At 45.2% G+C, this 23,592-nt stretch overlaps 1 protein-coding gene across 1 annotated transcript in view; it reads right to left on the reverse strand.

The window, feature by feature from the left end:
* Positions 1 to 23,592, reverse strand: part of LOC114843479 (thrombospondin type-1 domain-containing protein 7A) — a 99,759-nt gene that overhangs the window by 25,422 nt on the left and 50,745 nt on the right. The window contains exons 6-13 of the mRNA XM_029130063.3: positions 23,283 to 23,486; positions 20,025 to 20,216; positions 17,429 to 17,672; positions 8,808 to 8,923; positions 7,928 to 8,063; positions 6,650 to 6,753; positions 4,806 to 5,000; positions 3,809 to 4,075 (exon numbers count right to left, since the gene is read on the reverse strand). Of these exons, the coding sequence (XP_028985896.1) occupies positions 3,809 to 4,075; positions 4,806 to 5,000; positions 6,650 to 6,753; positions 7,928 to 8,063; positions 8,808 to 8,923; positions 17,429 to 17,672; positions 20,025 to 20,216; positions 23,283 to 23,486 (1,458 nt within the window). The remainder of the gene's footprint in view (positions 1 to 3,808; positions 4,076 to 4,805; positions 5,001 to 6,649; positions 6,754 to 7,927; positions 8,064 to 8,807; positions 8,924 to 17,428; positions 17,673 to 20,024; positions 20,217 to 23,282; positions 23,487 to 23,592) is intronic.

A 23,592-nucleotide genomic window follows, 5' to 3' on the forward strand; every position in this document is an offset into this window, starting at 1 on the left:
ATGAAAAGCAACCACTGTTTTATACAGAGCCGCTCTTTCCTTACAAACCACTACTGTGGACGTGGTTCAAGATGGAGAGCTGGGCTTAAACCCGGCTCAGCTCAAGTGGACAGTAGAGGGGGGATCGTGTCCACTCCAGATCCCTTAAAGCTAATATGATGAGAAAAATAAATACGTCTGCTTAATCCACTGGGGACTGGAGTTCTGGCAGTAATGGTGTACAGCTAATTACACAGTGACATAATGATCCCATCCACACACATTTACTGCAGCCTGCGTTCTGGTGCATCACTTCACCAACACTTTGACCTCCTTTGGTCTCTACAGAAAAGCGGTTTGTCCAAATTCCTGACGCAGTCACTTGAAGTCACCTCCAGTGCAAATGGTGCAGCATCTCAGTCTGCAGCTCACTCGGAGCTCCGCTCATATAAACTTGTTAGCTGTCTTGCCAGGCTCTCGGGACATTTTGGGCCAAGTCCAGGTGAGATCAGTCTTGTTGCTTTTAGAAGTCAACCTGCGATCTGGCATAAGCTCACGCCGTAGCTCCCAAAGCAGTTGTCACGTCTGTAGGAAGCTGACTGTCGAGTCAAATGTTAACTGGTTTCCACTGCCCGACTTGTTCAGCAGCACGACAATCACTCAGATTTACTAAAGGGCTGCAGACGATTTAACAACCTTTCATTTGACAGAATATTTAAAGAAACACAAAGTGACCTATTTAGATAAAATGTCAGCATAGTCTCTATTATTACACTTTACAAGCAACAACTGATCTTTTGTTCATCCAGTTGTGCTGCTAATGTATCTGTGACCTCCGCTTGTATTGGACACAATGTTTAAGCTCAAAGGAAAAAACCTAATGCAGCAACGATAGAGACAACAACGACAACAACGAATAGAAGAAAACCACAAACGTAGCACATAAAATAAGTGCAGAGGAATGAATCACCTGCACAGGGAACCATTTACAACATTTTCTATAGGTCCATAACTTAGACTCTTTGGCATTTTTCCCAGAAACTTTCTCAATTCAGTAACATTCTAGATTTTTCAATTTTGTAGAAGCTGTTCTGAGAAGTAGGAAAGTAAATGTGTGGTTGCATTAGGCTCGTCTGGTTTCAGAATTGGATGGGCCCCGGTGGAGACAGGTCAGTTTATTTCACTAATGTACTGTATTCACTGTCACTGTATCGAAGTCAGTGTTTTGTTCCGTAAACAACTCACTGTACAACAACAACAGTGTAATGCTTCAGAGGCTGAAGTGCTTTGGTGACACATTTCAACCTCAATGTTTTGGACAGAAATGAAACAAATATAAACGAGTGAAAATACTTCTTCTTAGCACAGTTGATAATGTGACTCTCCCAAACATGTGTGTACTCTACTTGCACACGATGTCGTTTATTTCTGTCCATCCAAGCAGCCAAAGCCTGGCTGAGTCACCACAGTGTTGGCTTCTGAAGCTGATTTCATCCACTCGATGGGAGGTTCGCCCAAGAAGCTTTGGAGAACCTCCACCGCCTGATTTCTGACCTGTTACACCCTGTGCACCATAATTATCTCCAAGGCAGCGGGGACGGTCTAATCCCTGGGGACTCTGAAAATAGCTGTGGAGCCTCTGTGCTGAGGTGGGAGCCCTGAGTGACCAAAAGCCAGACGGAGGCTTTGATGTCCATGACTAACCTTATCAAGACTGATCCTAGTAGCCGACCCCGATAACACACTGCTAACAGGTTGGACGTTCTGGACCCACACATGAGGCAAACGCTCAGTCCTTGTCCTTGTGCTTTGAAATGTCTCCACGCACCAACACGTCTCTTCACTGTAGGAACGCTCCTGTTTACAGGTACGCAGCAAGAAGCCTGACCTTCAGCTTCCTCCTACAGAGACCTCATTCCTTCCTTCTTTACCACATCTGGCTAAGACATGGATAAGACGCCCTGAGCCATCCTGTTATATTAAGTCATGGTAAAGGTCAAGGCATCACAGGTCACTGACAGTTATTAATATAAGATATGAGCAATGTCAAACATATAGGACATAGAGTACATACTGTACTGCAGTAGGAGACTGGCTCATGGCCTTTGGCGTAAAAAACTGCTTCACTACAATCTAATCATTTTTATCTCAGTAGTTATGGTGTTTTAGAAACCACATATAATTCTGTTATGAGTTGTTTAACTGTGCATTTCCTCGAGTTGCGATGTGCATATGTGTCCTGTGGGACAACAGAGAACTAAAAAGCATCACCCATTCCAGAGTAAAGAAAATATGTATTAGCAGATATCAAGACGGTGGATTATGGTCACTTTAGTCGAATTGTCACATGTAAACGTGGCTCGGCTTCAGGTATGACTTTACTGAACATGGAAACAAGCTAATTAGACCATATTGTTAACCGCTAAAACCTCAAAGGGACTCAATTTGATACCTCAAAACATCACTCATAAAGGTTCAGCGTGATCATTTCCCGATTTAACAGGGATTCCCTTTTTCATGTTGAAAGTATAGAGAGCGGATAACAGCGGCACACTTGGCCTGATCTACATCATAGCCGAGGGCACTGCGTCAGCCGCAGAGTTGTAGAACGGCCACGTCTCCTCCTCTCTGAGATGAAAAGTGATTATGGCAGCGATGGAGAGAATGACACAGAAAAAGGAGGGAGTGGCAGCGAGAACAAGCAAAGAAGGGCAGAATGATAGGAAGGAGATAAAAGAGATTTACTAATACAGTACGTTAGAGATTCACAGGGCAACAGCGAGTCTCAGGAATGTGTTTGTGCACCTCAAGGAACATTTTAATGTGCTCCAACATGAATGCATTGATGCACATGCGCTCACATGCAGCGGGAGAATCCACAGAAGCAGACAAACACACACAGCAGCATCCATACGATCACACCCACAGTCGGATTAACCGACGCATATCTAAATCTGTGACTCACACAAGGAGGCTAAACCCATGTTTATATATGCACAACACTGGTGGATTCATTTCAACATCTCCCACATTCTATTTCACAGCAATTTCACAACGAGTTTCTGAGCCCGGATTCTTTGCTTGAAGTATTTTGGATCAAAGATAAGACCTTACAACAAGGAAACAAATGATTCTGACAGCGGTGTGCCAGGAAAAGGCTTCCTATTCATGAGTGTCTGGCCTCGCAGGGAGGAGCCCCTATATGTGCAGGAACATCCTCTGCTTCAGTTGATTCTTAACAGAACAAATAGGTGTTATTGTAGCTGCCACACTCCTGTGACCTACAGTATATTTCTCACCCCAAATGTGAAGTCAAGGCTGGAGAGGGAAGAAATGCGATTTACAATATGTTGTGTCTCAAAGCCCGTAGTTATGAGCTTTGATGTTGACATGACTGTCGCCGCTGCCTCTGTTCTTGAATTGATTCTTACCTTGAGCAGGAAAACATATTTTCTTACTGACCTCTATTGTTTAAACGCTGTGGAGATGATGTAGATTATGATGTAGGTCTTAATCAACACAACTTAACTGAAATATCAATTTAACACCCCTCAGCCTCGGTTTATTGTTGGGTGCAGCGAGTTAATAAGAGGAACACTGTGAGGATAAAAAACAGTGTGAACGTGTACTTTTACCAAGGTAAATGATGCAATTACTCATAACATTGATTTCAGCTAATGGTATCCAGGCCTAAGGCAGTCTCACTACAAATGCGCAGTAAATGTGATGAAAAAGGACAGATTCACTTTAGCTTCAACTCTCAAAGTCCCAAACCAAAAGCCTGAACCATGGACTCTAGTGACGGGACACGCATGAGGCTAAAACCAACCGTGACTGTTGCAGCGCGAGGTCTCCACCAGCCTGTTGTCCTGGTCGTAGCACACCATGGCCTGGTAGCGGTAGCCCTGGCCACACTCCTTGATGTCCCCTTGGACCTTCATGCCCAGACTGCTCTCCGCCCGGCCCGCTTCGGGCAGGATGCAGTCGGACCAGTTTCCCACCGGCTGGGCGTTGTACTTGTCGCAGGGGCAGTACTGGGTCTCGCTCAGAGGGTACATTTGAGTGTTCTTGCACTTGTCTTTCTTCTTGCTCCTCCCTGAGGAGAAAAGGAACAGGTCGTTGGCGTGTATCAGTACATTGGGCTCAAGAGGGTGTGACTACTGAAGTTCAGGTAGGATGGGGGCTCAACCCCCATTCGCGTTCATTACTCTCTTCCATGTAGTCTGTGCTGTGCTGCATGAACGTGGCTGCTGTTTTAAAGTTTTAAAGACTGTTAATGGTTTCTTCTTCTTCTAACAAACTCATCTAATTCCTAAATGACGCTGTAGGATTCTAGTAACCCTACAAAATCTCTGCTTTAAAGGGGCATCTCTTTAAATGCATTACACATTCTCTACCCTCTTTGCTCTAAAGCGAAAGGACTATAAACGTCCACCAGGTCAGAGTTCAATCAGACTCAAATCTACTATCTCACAGCTTAAATGTGACTTTTCCTCCTCACTAACCTCTGGTGTGGCTGCATTAATGCACTGCACCACTCTTGTCAAATGCTTTCATGACTGTGAAGCACAGGACATCTCTCAGGGGACACTGATGGATAACAAAGGCTGAGGAGGTTTTCAGATCTGTTGCTTTAATCTGACTAGAGCATTTACTTGGCAAGAAGCATCTGAATAGATTTATGACCTTGTCTTTCTGTTGGCACTTTGCCCACCAGCATTACTGGCCCCTTCCATCGCCTGGTACATCGCTAACACTTAAACTACAATGCAAATAAGTCCACAACAGCAGCCCATTGTTTAGATAGCAGCGCTCTGTATCCTCACCAATCAATGCCCTCTTTCTCGTTCGGACCCCCACACAGTCAGCTGTGCAGGACGAGAACTTGGACCAGTTGGTCAGCTGGCAGTCGTCCTGGCAGGGGAGCTGACAGTGCTGAGTGATAGGAGGCATGGCCTTGGCGGATTTCAGACACTCGGTGATGTCGGCCTGCGTCCCGTCCAGCTGGCGACAGGACACAGCTGGAAGAAGACGAGGAAGCGGTGTCAAAAAGGCTCTATTACGACGCGTAGGAAGTCGTTACGAGGCTCAACTCGTGTTTCAACAGATTGATTGGGGGTGAGTTAATATTAAAAGCAGTGATGGTAACAAAAAGGGGGCGTGGGTGAAGCACAGTGGTGGCGACAAACTACAACGCTGATATCGGACTTGTTACAGAAATAAACAAATAAGAAAAAAGGAAGTGGTGAGACTTATTCTGGAATAAAGTGCATTTGGAAATCCGTCAGCCTCAGTCAGATCCATACTTTGTTCTTTCAATAAAGGGTATTACTGGTGTTGCTGCAATATTTCATTTTGTGCTATTGCAGACGTTGTGCTGGTCTGTTCCTCCATAGAGGAATCAATCTCTAAGCACATTTTTTCTGAACCCCTGTGGCCACTGCTATTGGCTTGGAAAGCCTCCTTTGTGGCGGGGTCTGAGGTCAGGTTTTATCTTGGGAAGTAGAGTCAGAGTTATGAGTGCATGTTCCCAAGACTGTAAACAGAGATCATGCCTTCACTGGTGTAACGCTGACATTACAGTGTTTTATTTGCTATTAATCCTCTCTATCAAGGTAAGCAGCACAGAACACTGCCAGAGAAATAAAAAGCCAGACATGTAGAGTGTCTGATGTGATTGAAGTCAATGACAAAAGGATTTCTGCCGTTTACAAGTGTTAGAGGTGTGAAGACAAGGGCAGGAGGGCTTGGGCATGGCGCGTCACATGGCATTAAATCAGCGAAAGCTGCACAGAACCTACAGCACTGCAGTAAATACACCCAATGTTAGAGCATAAAGCACTTTCACAGATAAAGCAATCCCTCCTAGTGTTAATGCAAACGAGGGGAGACGAAACCAAAATATAAGCACTAATAATGTCGTCCTATAGGAGATGAAATATAATGAAAGTGATCATTCTGCGTGACCCCCTGAAATTGGATTTTTATGAAAGCCTCTCAGGACTACATGGAACATCTATTCTCTATAAAAGAGACAAGGACACAAAGAGCAAAACTCCCTAAAAACACTTGTCTAAAGGATCTGAACATATTTTAAAAATAGATTAAAAATTGAGTTAGTTCAGTTAATGACATTTTAGGTTGTTGTGGTTTTTACTAATTTGATTGAATTACACTCCTGATGCTAATATTCAGTCAAAAATATTATTTATGTGATTGTATTAACGTGTTAAATGACACCTGGAACAGAAGGCTGAGCTCAACCTTTCGCTATAAGCAAGGTGAAGCACCTTCTCCCAAATTTAAACAAGACATCTGATTAAAATTGGTGAAAGGAAGAACCCCCCAGTGAAACAGCTCAAACTGTCAAAGATGCTTCTAGAGGCTCGCGATGGCTTTGCAACGCCAGGAGAATTAGAAAAAATAAAATAACCAATTGTCTACATTTTCAGGGGTGTCACTGTCAGTTTGTGTTGCTTCTTGTTAAGTTCGAGGACCAAAAATGTGATGTGTGCTGCAAGTAATTTGACATTTTCCTTAAGTCTTGGCACATCCGCGTGCCGCCTCGCAGCCCGGCTCGCACAGCGCTGAGGAAAAATGTAATTTACTGTGATTAGGTATGGTTCAGTGAGGATGCACAGGGATACGGAAGACCAAGCCATTTCTAAACCTCTTGTTTGAAGACCAGGACCACAGGTCTCCTGAGCACCAGGGCTGTCCTGTCTGAGAAACCACGGCACCAGCTGGCATTTCCTCCATTTGTGGGTCTTCCACCTGGAACAAATGAGGACAGCGTCGGTGTTATGAGCGCACGGGCATCATGCACTGACCATGTGGATAAAACCAAAGAGCACAGCAAAAACAGGAGAAACATGTAACTGTATGTATGCAGCCCAAATTTACATTTTTTCACTGGACCAGTAATTCATCACAATCCGGTTCTGTTTCAACAACATCCAGGCTGTTTTTGTGTGGATTTGACACATATTCACCCCTTTGTTTAAGTATCAAATGTGGCCTTGCCCTCATTAAAGCACGGCCAAATGCTGCACACTTTTACAGCACAGGATGGAAATATTTTCTTGTTGGTAGCAAAGCCATTACACACAAATTACAGACAAACCCTTCAACAAAGGACAACTGGACAGTAACTGTCAGCAAAATAAACAGTTGTGAGCAGACGTATTGGGCTTTGGACGTGTTTAGATTCGTATCCATCACGCGGCGCCGCCAGGGAGGCGAACGATCGGTCCCAATAACGCGCTGCAGTGGATGACAGGGACCCCAAACCTACAGCTTGAGTCATAAAGAACTATATATAGCAACATGAGGAACATGGTGTCCTGTAACAGATGGTATGGCCCACGCAGATCGTGATCCCATCAAGTCGCTGTGGCGAGAAGACACCGAGACAGGCTGGATCCAGGAAGAACTGTGGTAAGTTCTCTACGGCGCGATGGGGAACTTACCCCACGAGCACCTTAAAAACCTTTGAGCGAATGTGACACTATGATATTGTTATTCAGATAATATTTGTATTAAACTAAAGCTTTGGCAAATGATCTGAACAAACATGTGAAGAGTGAACTGGTCGATACTGATAAAAGAATTCATGACTTCGACCATGTGCTATCGCTTGCCTCACAACTGTGTGTCACAACAAAAACCTTGTAATCATTAATCTTTATTTTAATTAGTTGGTCAGACAACGACTAACACTTCTTCTAACTATTATTATAACTTCCTATGAAAGACAGGAAACTTTCCATTCCTATCGTTTCCCTTTGGCTTGTTAGCGATTTATGCTGATGTCATCCAAAACAGGAGAGATGTAACAGCATGTGAATCATTTGCTGGTATTATATAGGAGGAAATGCTTAATCTCAAACTGGGGGGGTGGACACATCAGCTTGACACCAGCAAACAGAGAGGTCGCTGGAATATTTACCTGAAACCTGGGCAGACTTTTGGGAGCTCACAGTCTCTGTCCTCCTCCAGCACGTCGGGACAGTCCTGTCCTCCGTTGGACGGCAGCTGGATGATGAGGCGTTTCCTTGATTGCTTTTTCTTTGCAGCATTTCCGGCTAAACAGACACGGACAGTTGAATTACATAAAAGTCTCTATATGGAGTCAGAAATGTGTCAGACTACAAGCGAGACGCAGTGTTGGAGGAGTGGATGCGGAGACTACTGCTCCGTCAAGTGACGCAGACATACTGTAAATGCTGGTATTTACATGTGTGCAGATGCCCTTGAACAGTTCATTAAGATAAAACAAATCTCTGGGTGGACCTGAACCTTTGCGTGTGGGTGGTGTGTAACTCTCTGCACAAGGTGAAGATATCAACGGCGTCGCATTAAAATGCACAGCAGGCTCAGAACGGCGAGATTTATGTCACGCCGTTATACCAGGAGGTCATCAAAATATGGACGATAATGATTCCTGGTCATAAATCAATATAATGTACTCGTTGCTGCTCAGAGGGGTTGGGCAGCGGCTGCCTGACGGGGGTGACCTTGTCTCAACAGGGTTTTTTCTTTCACAGTATGAAAAAAACAACAACAACAGCAGCGAGTGCGCGCTGACACGTGTAACCGCGAGCGAGTGGGCCGGCGGCTACGAGGGGTGGGCCCAGAGGTTGTCTTACATGCCAATCTGTCAAATCAATTATGTGTAACAAGGCTGCGCATGTGTTTATGTCGTGGTTGATGTGCCTCGCTCCGTCTGCGGAGTGTTTCCAGTATTTAAGCCCAGGAGGGAGTCCCAGTGAGGGTTCACAGATGACGATGATGCCCAACACTGAGCCTGGATCCTGTGCTGATGATACCTGTGTCACAAGTAACGGGACACGGAGTCCAGTCGCTGAACGGGGTCACGATGCAGTCCTTCTTGCAGGGCAGCTGACACGGTCGCATGGTGCTGGGACGCGGGCCGTCTGGACACCTGCAGCAGGAGACAGAGACGCTGTGAGCTTCACATCAGCGAGACGTCGAAGTGCGGTGACGCACAAGCTAAGTCCCTGCTGTGTGGACCCAACATGAACACTAGACGAACGCCGGCCGATGGTTCATCCATGCCCAGATAAGATCTGAACACGTAAAAAATTCTAGTTTCATCGTTCAATTACAATAAAGCAGGTTGCGGGGAGCCGGTTTCTTCTGGAAGCAACAATTACAGAGATAAAAAAGGATTTGTGCAAAGGGAGAAGTGTAAATAATGAAGGAACGAAGATGTCACCAGAACAAATAAAGCACAGATGCATTTTTTGTGAACTGTAGGTTTTCTCACAGAGGCAGCCAAAATTTATGCTCATGGATGTTTTATTAACACTTAACCGACGTGTTGGGCCTAGAGATTCATCAGGCTTATAAAAGACCCCGTTTTTATATTCAAGTGCTTTTCACTGAATCTCAACATGTTCAGGACATTTTTGCATCCTCTCAACACGAACGTTTATCTGAATGGTTTGCACAAATCGTAAAACATCACGCACACTGAGGCGACTTTCACTGGACACAAGTGACATTTAAATTGTGGAATTGTTGACTGCTAGATATAAAAACCTTTCGTTCAAGCCTCAATAAATATCACTGTGGAGGTCTGGCACACTAACCATCTGCCTGAATGCAGAATGTGATTATTCCAGGCACAATCTAGGGCAATAAAAGTTGCCATCTGGCTGATAGTACTCAAAAGATACAGAGAACATCCCCCCAACAGAGCAATACAGACGTCATGAGAAGTGTTTAGCAGATCTACATACGGACGGCTTACATTTATTCCCCTCTGCTGAGGAAACAGTGATATACTGTACAGGGCTCCTTAAGGCTACAGCTAGCATAGTAGCCGCCCGGCCTCAGGACAGAAAGCCCCTTGTTTTAACTGGATTCTGCTATCAGTGAGTGATAATCCCTTTGATGGAACAGAATACAGGGTTAAGCTGAGGTTTTTCCAACAAGGGTTATGGTTAATCTTTAGTCACTTAAGCACCTGGTGTCCCCTGTGCACACCAGTGGACAAAGACAAATAGGTCGAGATAGGCCTTCTGGAAAACATCTTGTAATGTGATCTCTGCAGCGCTGGGCAGTCGCCCGCTTCCTCAGCCTCTGGCCGGCTCTCCAGTCACCTGGGTTGGGTTTAATGTGGCCCAGAACGACCCCTGTCCTCCGGGCATTTCGTACTCGTTAGCCTGGTGTTATCAGAGAAGCAACAGAGAACCTCATAGGCAAAACAATATACCAGCGACACGAGAAGAGATTTAGTTTTAATACCAATAGATAGAGCTAAATCCCTCTGGGCCACAGCAAATCCTCTGCTGTCTCTGTACCAGCGAATGGTCCCAAGAACAGAAAAACAGCTGCTGGATGCAGGAGGGAGGATACATTTACATTTCCTGCATCCAGCTGATGCTCGTGTCCAAACGAACAGGTGCCTCGCTTGCGGCTACTTCAACATGGACATGATGCTACTGCAACCGGGCCCTGAACCCTGACGTGCAGAACCGCCTCCGTAGTAGATCCTGATCCTGACGCTAACCAGGATTTTATCAGTGTATAAATAAACCTGTGTTAACTCTGGATTCCTAAGAAGCTCGTTATCAAGGGAAACTTGGCATAGAACATGGTGTGAAGACAAAAATAAACAGTGCAGCAAAATCTGCTGGATCTAATTACATTAAGTGTAGACAGAACAGAGTAAAGCAACACGTTGCATAAGCATTTCAGCAAACACGAGGCTGATGTTCAATTTGAGTCATGACCTCAATGTATTTATTAGGAAAAATACCAATATATCTTTCATGCTCTTTGTTCATCCTCACAGTTGGAACTTTCTGCAGAACAAAGCAAAATATAGTTTATTTATGGGCTACTTGTAGAATTAAACCCTTTACATCTAAAGTCCAACTTAAATATTTGTTATTTACACAAAACCTCCTGCAATATTGTTCTTCTCCCAAACGCAGGCAGCGATGTTTGATCTCAGACAGGTTGAGGTCTCAGGGGTGTCTATAAAACACCCTCTGAGTACATAAGGTGAGGATGCTGTTACTAAATCCTCTCTGCACCTCCCCCTGAACAGTGATGCATTCCATTGAGCCTTTACTTATAATAGAGTGACTGTAAACTGTGGCGTCAGTCGTCTTCCTCTAGGAGGAGAATAGGGAAAATGGCTCCCTGGTTATAAAGTCAACAACCTATTTAAGATAAACCTTATGACTTTAAAATGAATGCTGATGTTCTTTCTCTTCACTATACTGTACTGTACTGTACTAGGTAAATGAGCTTCACATGGGCAGGGCTCTTAAGAATGAGTAACGTACTGTAGCAATTTGAAATTTGAATTTGGTTTTAATCCGTTACTGAAGTCAAAGTCAATAAATATATGTAGTATGTGCATTTCTTTCAAATCTAGCACTTTATTACTGGCGTCGTCCTTCTGTCTCTCTCTTTCTGCGTGGTTTCCTCTGGATGCTCCAGTTTTCTCGCCCCTAAGTAACAAACATGTGGATATTTTGAGCCGGGGACCTTAAATTATCCATGGATGTGAACGTGGAGTCTGAGGGTGTTTGTCGGTGTCGGCCTGGTTACAATCTGGTGAGCTGTGCGCTGAGATTGGCCCAAGACCCCGGAGAGTCTTAATCAGACTCAGTGAATGGGCTGATCTTTAAAAACATCCTTCAGTGTAACACTAGTGCACAGTGCAGCATGAACTCATTCATCCCTCCTCGTGTTTTAATAGTTTTCCTGATAGCAGCACGGAGAACTCTCCCCTTTGTTCTCCTTTTAGTGTAATTATATTGTAGCCCCACTAATGATAAGTATTATCCACATTTAGATGATTAAAATTCAATTACCTTCCAGTTTTTGTTAAAAACGGGCTCATGTTTATTGATGGAACACAAAACCAGACAATACTCACAGCACAATGCTCGGCTGCTAGATTGTGTCTGTGGGAGAGGAAAGCCAGTAGTAATATTGTCATTTATGCATTTTTTATTATATATACATTTAGTTGTCCTGCTGTTTTCCTTCTTTATTTCTTCTGTTGTCATGTTTGTCTCCATTATTACATTCTTTTATCCGTAGTTGTCACATTGCATTTAGCGTTTGTTTGAAGAAAAATGTTTATTTACCAGGACGCTGGGGGCATTTAATCCGAACCACACAATTTGTTTATTACACAGTTTCCTCTTTTTGTGCCTAAACTGATGACTTGTGTGTTTTCTCACTGCTGAATTACGCTAAAATGAATGAAGACGACCAATAACGGCATCTGGCTTTAACCGACTTGCCGTTTCCAGTCAGTGTCACAATCTCCTAATGATCTTTAAATGTCACGGTCTTGTAGCAAGACGGAGACACACACAAGGCGGCGGCACTGGGAGCCTGTCCCAAAGCACGACATTAAGACCAGAAGCCGAGCTAATGCTTATGTTTTGCTAGTTGCTATTAGAGCATTGAGTAATCTGTTCAGCGAGAGGCTGTTTTCGAAAAATGAGCAGATGGCTGAGCAGGATGAAGAGCGGAGACTCAAAGCGAGGAACTGTCAGTAGTTTTAAGAGAGCGTAAACACAAAAAACAAGGTCTGCTGGGAAAAGATAAGACCTAATTAATTTCATTATCAAAATTACGGACTACAAAACAGGAACATTGTTTGTTTAATTTGACTTAAAACAGTTGCAGTTCTTCAAGGACCCTTCCAGTGGTGTCTTTGGCCTCGGTCTCAAGGGCTTTCAGCCATTTATCACAGTCATAAACGGGGAGTAAACACAGCCTCCATTAGAAAGTGTGGACGGAAGATGATTGACTAGCTTTAATACAGCTGCTGTCGAACATCACAACCATGAATCACTCGGTTCCCTTTTTCACAAATTCCACAGCATCAGTTTGATTATACAAACACACATTTGGTGCCATTCAGTGCACAGACTGTCAGAGTCAATAAGCAGAAGCTGTTGTTTTTTGCCTCACACCACAACAGCTTTCTCGATAAGATGATAGCGGCCCAAGCCTGAGGCACTGACATATTTGTCTCTGTTGTGTCTCTTGTTTCTATTGGACTCTGACAGTCAGTGTTTATATGCGTGTGTGTGTGTGTGTGTGTGTGTGTGTGTGTGTGTGTGTGTGTGTGTGTGTGTGTGTGTGTGTGCGTGTGTGTGTGCGTGCGTGTGTGTGCATGTGTGCGTGCGTGCGTGTGTGTGTGTGCGTGCGTGTGTGTGCGTGCGTGTGTGTGTGTGTGTGTGTGTGCGTGTGTGTGTGCGTGCGTGTGTGTGCATGTGTGCGTGCGTGCGTGTGTGTGTGTGCGTGCGTGTGTGTGCGTGCGTGTGTGTGTGTGTGTGTGTGTGCGTGTGTGTGTGTGTGTGTGAGTGTGCTAGTGTGTGTGTGCGTGCGTGCGTGCATCTGTGTGTGTGCGTGCGTGTGTGTGCATGTGTGTGTGCGTGCGTGCGTGCGTGTGTGTGTGTGCGTGCGTGTGTGTGTGTTGTGGCATGCACTCGGTGAGGTTCACTGCCTGAGGCTGCAGGAGGAAGACAGCTCAGATCCATCTGTGAAAAAGACAGAGCACATCTGCATATGAAGAGTGCAGGCGGCCATGTTTGTTTCCTCCGCTGGTATCCCTTGGGTGAACTGATCAAGAGTACCTGCCAGTTGGATTGTGCCAAATGAAGACATGCAGTTCAGGAAGAAAAACAACTGTATCAAGTCACACCCGAGTGCAGCCCAGGAAACATCGCCTCTAAGCAACAGATGGCCAGAAAACTGGAGCTGTTACCTCTTTATACTATTGCATTGAATGTATAAAACATTTGCTTTTAATCCTGGAGAGAGAATCGTGCCATTGTGGTCTTTAGAATCTTGAAGTGACAGGGTGATGGGGCCCCTTTCATTATGAATATAACCCCATTAGCTCTCAACAAATGAATGAGTGGAGGCATTATATTATCTTCCACTCAACTTATTTCTGTCTCGGGGGACTTTTAGTTTATTTACAGAGCAGTAGTTTCTCACCCACGAGAGAGTAGCGTCTCCTTTTTATGATCTGGTCAGAAGGGCGGGTGAGGTGGATATTACCTACAGCAAAGCTTCACAATTCACAAATATTTATGGTCTGATTTCATTCAACTTGTTTGCTTTCATGTTCTTTTTAGTTGTGTAATGAATAGAAGTTTGTGTCTGTAGTACAGGATTTTATGAGTATTAAAACCAGTTTTGCTTTAATGCCACCGTTTGTCCTGTTTCCATCAGGTTTCCATCTTATATAATATATAAATTTTAAATCAACTTACTTTTTAAATAGTTCACATTAGATGAATATCTTCCAAAGTTGCAAAATTCCCTCTGTCCTTTCACTCCAACTCAACTGGGAAACACACGCGTGAATTTCACACTAAAGCAACTTATGAGAGGGCATATGTAATTGGTTTCAGTTCCTTCTGGAAATCATACAGGAATTCCATATCCTTGTTGAACTTAACTTGAGCAAGTCCTCCTGTTTTCAAACTGTTCCTCCCACCCAACAAGTTTGATCTGTTTTCGCTTTTCTTCAGCTAATGTGCATGCAGGATGAGTACAGATGATTTGGCCTCTTCCTGCTCTGTTAATTGTCTCATGCTGCTTTGAAAACTTGCTTATCAAAGTGTTGATTGTCAGGCCTCTTTCATAGCTGACAAATGTGGCTAATTGGCAATCAACTTAATGGGACCCGTCTTGGTGGCAGCGTTTGTCATTTCGAGTTGTGAAGTCAAAGTCATTTCCCCACAGAAGTTTAAACTTCTCTGCCCTGTGCGTGCGAGTGTGTGTTGTGTTCACTTGAATAACTTGTGTGTAGCAGTGCCGTGAAGGTCGACACGCTGGCCCACAGCCTGTTACTGGATCCAGGCCAGTAAGAATAGCCTGAAGAAACTCTACCTCAAAACTCAAACAAGACCTTTGAAGCTTCATGGCAGTCAGAGTGTGTATAAAAGGGAGAAACAATGGACACCGACACATATTCTAGGTTGTGTATGAGCTGGACACTCTCTTCAGCACCATGGACAGCACCACAGGTCCATGGAGGCAGGTGAGTAGAAGCATCGCTGCTTGACAGCATCACAGTGTCTGCCATTCCCTGGTTTGCCTCAGGCAGATAGCGTCCAAGGCTGTGATGACACATACTTTACTGCTTGGTTTGTCCAAAAATAGTGAAAATTGTCACTAGTGTGTTTGGTCTAGTGAGTTCCAACAATGCAACCGAGCAAGTCTGAACAGAAACTTGAAGGAAGCCACAGGAGGAAAACACATTTAGTGTTGGCTGGAAGCTAAAACAGCACATAAATTATCAGGTGTGCAAAATCTGCCAACAACAGCCACGGACAATTCAGGTGGGTAAACAAATACACGAGTTCTCCCCAGTTAATGCATTGCTGCTTCACGAGAAGTTACCAGACCAAGCTCACCAGAGTGGCACAAACAGCAGCACCGGTTCAAAACAGTCCACTTACTAGTTAACGTCTTCTTAAAGATCAACTCTAATCTTCACTGTAGACACTGGTGAGTAGAAATGCTCTGATCAGTGTGTGAAGTGAACTGCTTTCCTGCATGTTCTGTCTTTGAACAAACCAGTTCATGTGTGGGATGGTTTTCCATTGAAGGCTGAATCTTTTATGTACAGAGGTTAAGAGGTCACTGAGGTCAGAGGTCAGAGGTCAGAAGTCAGAAATCTGATGGCCATCTGAGACGTTCACAGCAAATGTAAAGGTTCGACACAATCAAAATGTTTAATAGCATATATGATGAATTAATTGTCCAGTTCTTGATGCAGGCTTCATTTACAAGCCACCTGATATTCAGACTAGTTAATGTGAGCAGTTCAGCACAGCTTGATCTGTCACCATCAAAAACTACCAGAGCTAAAACTTGTAGTTAGTTTGTAGTAGTTGTACAGTAGTTAGTTCAGTTCTGATAAACAGATGGAGAATGCCAAACAACTTGTGGCATATTTAACCTAAAGTGTTTGACCTTCAAGGTCCAAAACCTAAATCTGGCTCAGCTGAGGTCACCACCCACCTACTGAGAGAAACCTGACCTAAAGCCATGGACTGATATAAAGAATGATTGTGGAGGAGACCTGACTGCAGGCTTCTGGTTAATGCCACTGTATTTGTTTGTTTCCTGCTCCTGCTCTGCCAGGTTACGTATGATGCAGAGATAAAAGGCTTCCTGGACCTCGACCTTTCTCCTGAAGTCGGGTAAGTGCCGGTGCAGCGTGTGGGTTTGGCCGCTGCGCTCCACATTAATCTTCATTCTTATCATGCCCTGTTCTCTATGAATCACATTTGCCTTGTACAGAACGCACATCAGCCTTTTAAATAATTGATGCTCCCATCCTCTCCTCACTGCTAACGACGCTTGGGAGGTGTAACCCGAGCGGAAGAAGAATTTCCTGGTCTTAAATTACAGTCTAATGGAAACTCCACAGACAGCGTGGCATCAGGCACAAGGCGAACCTTTTGTTTAGCGAGGACTAGAGTAGTCTACTTTGGGCCTTTTCTTCTAAATATGATATAATAACATCAAAACCATCATCTTCTGCTCTCGAGACAATTAGTGAAGCTTAACCGACACCCGACTGGAGACAAACTTTGTGGCAGACGTTGAAGAAAGGCAGCAGTAGATGCTAAAGCTCAACATGCAGCGTGGTCTTTGGAGCCAAGCACAAACATCTCATCTCTCATCTGCTTCATGATTAAATTGCCTTAAAGTATCACACCCATTTAATTACTGTCATTATCATCAATGAGGAATTGCCAGCGCCCAAAACGGCAGGGTTGATTAGCCGTTCAGGGCCGGAGAGATTATTTATTTATCTGTGGTCTGCGAGGGGAAGATATGAGTTGGGAGTGAACTTCACGTTGTTGCTTGGCTTATTTCACTGTCTCCTTGTTCTTTCCCTTTTCCTCCCTTGCTGTCACTTTGCACCACAGCTGCTGTCTTTCATTTGCTGCAGTAACTTCTCTTTTCGTTTATTAATCACCTCCTTGACCTGTTGTTTTTTTTAATCTTCCTTGTTTTTTTTTTCTGCTCATCAACCTGCAGCTCAAACAAAAGAAGCTCTTGAACAGACGAGCATCAAATGGCATCTGAGGTTCTTCTTGTTTTCTGCACATCTCGGGATTTGACCGATTTGTTTGGATAAAGGTCCAAATCAGTAAAAATTAACTGATAAGAGGTTTGTGATGAAACACAGAGAACTGCTGCTGAAATCAAGTGGACTTTAAATCTAAGAAATGAAGCAAACAGAAGCTAAATTCCCAGTTGTTTACACGTATAAACCACGGAGGGTGAAGCAGCCACTGAAGCTGCTGCTGCAGTGTTTCACCAGAAAACAACCTGACTGCGTTTTATGGCGCACGACCAGACGCTGCTTTCAATCACACACAGAAACAAGCATAAAGACGGGGGAATGGCTCACTTCTTGGGAGGCACCTGTCCCACGTTGACCCGGACGCAGATGACTTTGCGGGTCTGCATCCCCGTGGAGCAGGGGCCCTGGATGCTGCCGGCCCGGGCGCTGGTGGACGCGTTGAGCGAGGAGGAGGAGGGGTCCTCCGTGCACGGACCCCAGGGGCCGGTCTGCCAGTGGTAGACGGTGCAGGCGTGCTCGTTGCAGTTACGCACCTCCTGCAGCGCGCTGCTGTTTGGGCACATGGATCCACCTGGAACACAGAGACGCGTGGTGACGGAATGACGCGGCTTGGACCACGTGTGAACCCACAACCGGCACCTTTCACGCAGTAATAGCTGAGCTTTCAGCAGCTGTTGGACACAGACACGGTGCTGGAGCGAGAGTCGGTTCATAAGTTTAACTTTCCTCCGTGCACAAGAGTGGTTACACAGAAGAAACTGTAAATGAGCCAGATTATAGTTGCAAGAAAGATGTGAGACTCTGTATCCTGGAGGCTACACACTGAGGCTCAGGCTGATTGATTTGTATGAGCCTCGTCGATTTTATGTGCCGTGAGCTCAAGAGGCTAAAGTCGTCATCTCCTTTTTGATTTTAATACCATCATTATAACCGACTGCTGCCCTATTTCCATGTATTGTGCGTCTCCTCTATTGATTTTTTACGCATAGCATTACCACTTAGCGTTTTCCGTTTCCCCGCGTCTCTAGAACCGAAGGCTTGTGTTGCTTCGTAGGAGGGAAGTGGACATGTACTTTTTAAAAGCTGGATGCACTTTGTCATAAGCAGAGTTTCATGGTTTGGGAGTCTGACTTTTATTAATAGTATTGATAGAATGTGCAGCACAGAGTTAATATAAAAAAATAAATTAGCGAGGGCTGTTCTCAAGTATCATGGTGACTAAAGCTCCCATCAGTTATTTTACCCTACTTCTGCTTTACTGTACATTACATTACATGTTTGCATAATATTTTATCTTGGATATTTTGGACTAAGAGGTGAATGTGACTGTGCTACAGACTCCACGGTTCCTCCTCCCTCCCCTGTGCTTCTCTTTGTGCCCGTCTCCTTCTCATTCGTCTTCTGAGGTGGCAGCCACTCAGTCAGTCTCATGGTCCATGAACTGAGGGAACCCTCACCGGTTTAGAGTAATTGCCAACACTTAGGCTTTTCTGCGAGGATTGAGGGGCGTTACAGAGCTCCTGAGTTCTCCACACACTGACAGAGCGCCCGTTTACACGCAGGCTGCCAACTCAACTCAACTCAGCCCAACAGTTAGCGAGGACGACTTCCTCTCTGCTGACTGCACCACACAAATAGCTGGAGCTGGTGTTGAATGTCATGTTACTGGTGTCAAATAGAAGGAGGAAGTGGCAGAACGTGGACAGTTAGGCTAAACAGGTCCTTATCTAAGGTTTAACGGCATCTTAAAGCTTCCAGTAGTTCCTACAGATTTTTCAGCCTTCATTAATATGCAACCTGTGAGCTGAAAATCAAATCAGATAATCCTCTGCAGGAGGACGCTGAGGTAAAGAGACAAAGCTTCTTTTAGGTATTGTTCCTAAGAATGAATGTCTGAATAGACGTGAGAGTAACATTCAGTGCAGTTTCCTTTTGTATTTCTCAACCCAGCGTTCTAAAGCTACCACAGGTACAGCTACATGTATAGTATGTATGTGTCTAGTCTAAAGTCAGATTTACCGAAAAGTTCTGGGAACTTAGGCACCCGTGAAAGACCTTTGATGGAAACAGATGTTGGATACGTTAATACGACAGGTGAGATGTGCAGTACATGAAGCAACATGAACTACAACTACAGGACGACAGATCAGAACACACATCACACACTTCACACAAGGTCAACGACCTCAACGACACCGTCGCTGAAGCAAACAGCCAAACTTTGCTATTCGTAGAAACACAGCTACAGGTTTGAAGCTGCTACCAGCAAAGCTGAACTACAGACGTTACCCTCCATCACCGTGATCCACGCCACAACCATCGCAGTCACTGTGAGGAAGACACACACTCAGATGGAGACAGACGCAAAAGTGTGGCCACAGACACACACACACACACACACACACACACACACACACACACGCGCGCGCGCACGCACACACGCACGCAAACACACACACACACACACACACGCGCGCACACACACACACGCGCGTGCACGCATGCACGCACGCAAAAACACACACACACGCACGCACGCACGCAAACACACACACACACACGCGCACGCACGCAAACACACACACACACACACACACACACACACACACACACACACACACACACACACACACACACACACACACACACACACACACACACACACATGGCAGAGACCAAGCATATGCAGAGAAATGATCTTAGGAACAGATAAAAAGTGAGTGTCAGGCGCGGAGACAGACCAAGAGAAATAATCACCAGGACTGATAAGCCGACTGCTTGAGATAAGCACAAATGCACACGCAGACAAGTGTGAAATCCAGACGTTCAGTGAGTGACAGCGAAGGACGACTTGAAAGGCCATGACTAAGCCAATATCCAGGCCTCATCTGCATACATTTCCATACATGATGGGGAGACGCACCTTCCCCGGCGTTGTAGGCCAGAATAGAGCGGGTTCTCATCTGCTTGCCCTCGATGGTTTTACTGGAGCACGTCTGGGAACACGTAGACCAGGGGGTCCAGTCGCTGAGCACGCAGTCCCTCGAGCAAGGCACCTCGCAGGCCACGGGCTCCGGAGGGGCGGACGAGCAGAGATTGACGTCCACCTCCTCCCCTGAAGAGAAAGGTGACAGAAAATGAGAGGCTCGCAGCCGTGTCACGGGGAGGAAGGACAGTTTGACGGGCGTAAGCTGCTTTTCAATACACACGTACTGCACATATCGTGTAGTACACGGAGCTGGATATTAGAATGGTATAAATGTACTTATACTCTGATAACAACTGGGACTCTGCTCCTCTTTTGGCTGTTTATATCAGAAGGGTGGTTGTTTTGCGGTGAAATGAATGTGTCATTGAAGGTTCTATTTCTTTTTCAGGGCTGACTGGTTTGTTATGTCGGTCAGGGCTCTGAAGTTCAATTTAAGCTGCTACATGTGGCAATAAAAATGGGAAAAACTCAACAAAGACACTCCTCACATGCTCCATATAGTTTTATGTTACTCTGCGCTACCCTCTCCCTCGGACTGACAGGGTCGTAACGACTTAATGTTGCCACAGTGTGTTCATTTGCTCACAATAACAAGGATCCATCAGAGTCATGTAATTAGTGCCGTGTAAACATCGTCTGTTACTGTGTCTGAGGCATGAAATGAGAAGAAACAAAGGTTTAATGGTTAAACTGCAAATATCGGTTTTCAAGGGGAAAAACACTTACTGTGTTTGCAGGTAAATGACAAAAAGTCTTGATTCTGTTTTTTCTTTGGGCCAAAACATCGGCTGTTAAATTTCACACAAGCATCCAGGCACTAACACAAACCGTCTGTGTTTTCAGAAAATGACTATGACCCCAATTTCAGAAGATTAGATTCATCATAATTCACTTCAACGCCCGTCTGGGTTTGTAGGTAAGAAGCTGCTCTGTGAGTTCATCCCTAATCTATCAACAATTTGAAAGAGTTTGTTTGTGTATATCGTAAATGCTTAATGAATACGATTTAGACATATATATATATATATAAATAAAACATGCCAAAGGTCTTCAGATCATTTGAGCTGGACAATGACAGCAGCCATGCTGTTCCCTCACACCAGGGCTCAGTGCACAGACACTTGGAGCAGCTGGGAAGTGGAACAGCTGTGCGTCTTAATTGATGGCACAATGTCAAGTAGAGAGTCTATTTCAAAGCGTAGAGATACGCTTGTTTTCCTAAGACGCCTGTTCTCCTTAACACGAGCTGAGAAGAATATTCTCCAACCCTTTACTAATGTAATAACCTGATACGTTCAGGAAGAAGGAGAAGCAAACCTCTAGACGTAAAACAATCATGTGATGTGTTTTATCTTATTTGGCACAAACACATCTGATCAGGTTTGCACATGATCTTGATCTTGACCTCCTACTTCGGCAATTCAGGAGACGACCGGTAGCAACTTGGCAAAACTTCAATTTTCCTAAATTGTCCTTGAACACATTTTAAGAAGAGTTTATCCATTTCCATTCAGACATGACAGCTGAGTCTGAGGCCTTTGTAGGATGTGTACTCTTGACTCTGGTCTATCTGCATAATAAAGTGGTGCTGAACATGAACAGAGCTAATTCACATGGGATTCTCACATTTTTACAGAGCTTCCATGTTTTATTAATACCCTCCTAGCATTGGATTATATTAACCCACATATTCGTCTATGTTGCTGCCGTGAACCAAGCACAGAATGTCTTTTTCTGTGAGCGATGCAGGAAAATGTAAACCCTTCAGTGGCTGAATTGAAATTTCAAGCAGGGGAGAATCGCCGGCGCCTTAGAAGTCAGACCGGGTCTGACTGTGCATTAAGATGTCACTCTGACAGATATGCTGTGAACCGATCGTGACTGAAGTGAGGAAGCGTGAAAATAAGAAGTGACAAGAGACCCGCACAGTTTTACACAGAGAAAACATGAATGAGGAGAACACCCACTATGGGAGGAGAACCTCCGAGCTCCGTGTGCACAGAGGAAACAGCTCTCCGCCTAAGTGGGCAGGCGTTCAGCGCGGGGAATATCAATAGCCAGTTTCAATAACATTTGTATCGACCTTCGCCTGTTGTCTGGGGCCAGGCTGTGTGGCCTTTTCTTTTATGACTGGGACACACTGGGAGAAAATATACAGCTGACATTGCAGAGAAAAAACCTCTGAGGCGAGAAGCAGAGTGAAAATCCAAACAGAACAAATCAATTTTCATCAGATGAGGGAGTGAAGGTGGGGGAGATCAATCAAACAAAGTCAGGGGGAGAAGGAACAGTGCAGAGTTTCTGTTACTCCTGCAACACAAGGGTGGAGCACCTGGGCCGACTTCACTGAAGGCCCGCACCCAGGCACGGACTGGGTTCTGTGGGAGACGTTGGAAGGAAATATTGAGTTCTTTGATGGGGAACGCGTAAATAAAGTCACCGCACAGGATCATAAAATGACAATTTACTGAGTCTATCTGGAAAAGAAAGAGATTCCTCACACGGCAGCACGCTCTGACTTTACATGCTGCATAAATAGCCATGGTGCGGCGTGTAATCCACAGCTTACAGGAATAAAACCACTGGATAAAATCAATAATGCCTTGTACCTTATTTTATCGTCTACAGCCTGAAGGCAACCAGAGGTCTGGGAAGTATCTCTGCACCACCGCCCCTCATATTTAACATCTACAGTAATAAGGAGTAGCGGTAAAAATTAGAAGCAGTAAAGGGCACAAGACAGTCAAAGACCCAGGGCCACGAAGGATTGATTTGATTTAGTGGGAGTAAGATTTAATTGTGCGTGCAGAGGGGGAAGACCGTAATGACAGAGACAGCGTGAGAGAGCTGGCAACGTGGATTCAAGCAAGCGTTAAAGTACTGTAGGAGAGGCTTAACAGGAGGAGAGCGAGGGGGGGATGGAGGGCCAGGAGTCTGCAGAGAAAGCTGATGAACAGCAAGCGGGACCGCAGTTATGGAAATCTCCTCACGTAGAGCGGTGCAGCTGGAGCTGGAGGGTCAGTGGAGAGGTGACTTTGAAAAGAGGCATGTTTCATCCAAGGTTAGACCTGCGTTTCATTGTAAATGGAGCTGGGCCAAGAGCGCAGCGCACCCCGAGGACGAGGGAGGAGCGAGCGGGAGTCTGCAGCGGGCGCGGCGTCCGCGGGCTGGAATCAAAGCGAGGCCTCTCACCGTTGCTGCTGACACAGCGGACCTGTGGCAGCTGCGTGCCCGACCCGCACTGCCTCTCGTCATCGGGGAGGCACTGATCCAGGCTGAGCAGCTCCCAGTCGTAGCAAGTGGGCTCGTCGCACGGCACCGCCTCTACCAGGTGCGGGCAGTTTCCGGGTCCTCCCGTCGGCTCGTTGCTGATCTGGCGCTTCCTCACTTTGAAACCTGCACAGCGGCAATGAAGCGCAGTGAGAATCAGCTGGTTCGGACCGTGAGATCACACGAGTCTAGTCTGTGGACGGAGGCACAAACTCTTGTATTTATGCCAGAT

Source organism: Betta splendens, chromosome 16, assembly GCF_900634795.4.
Source record: "Betta splendens chromosome 16, fBetSpl5.4, whole genome shotgun sequence".
NCBI classification, from domain to species: Eukaryota; Metazoa; Chordata; class Actinopteri; order Anabantiformes; family Osphronemidae; genus Betta; species Betta splendens.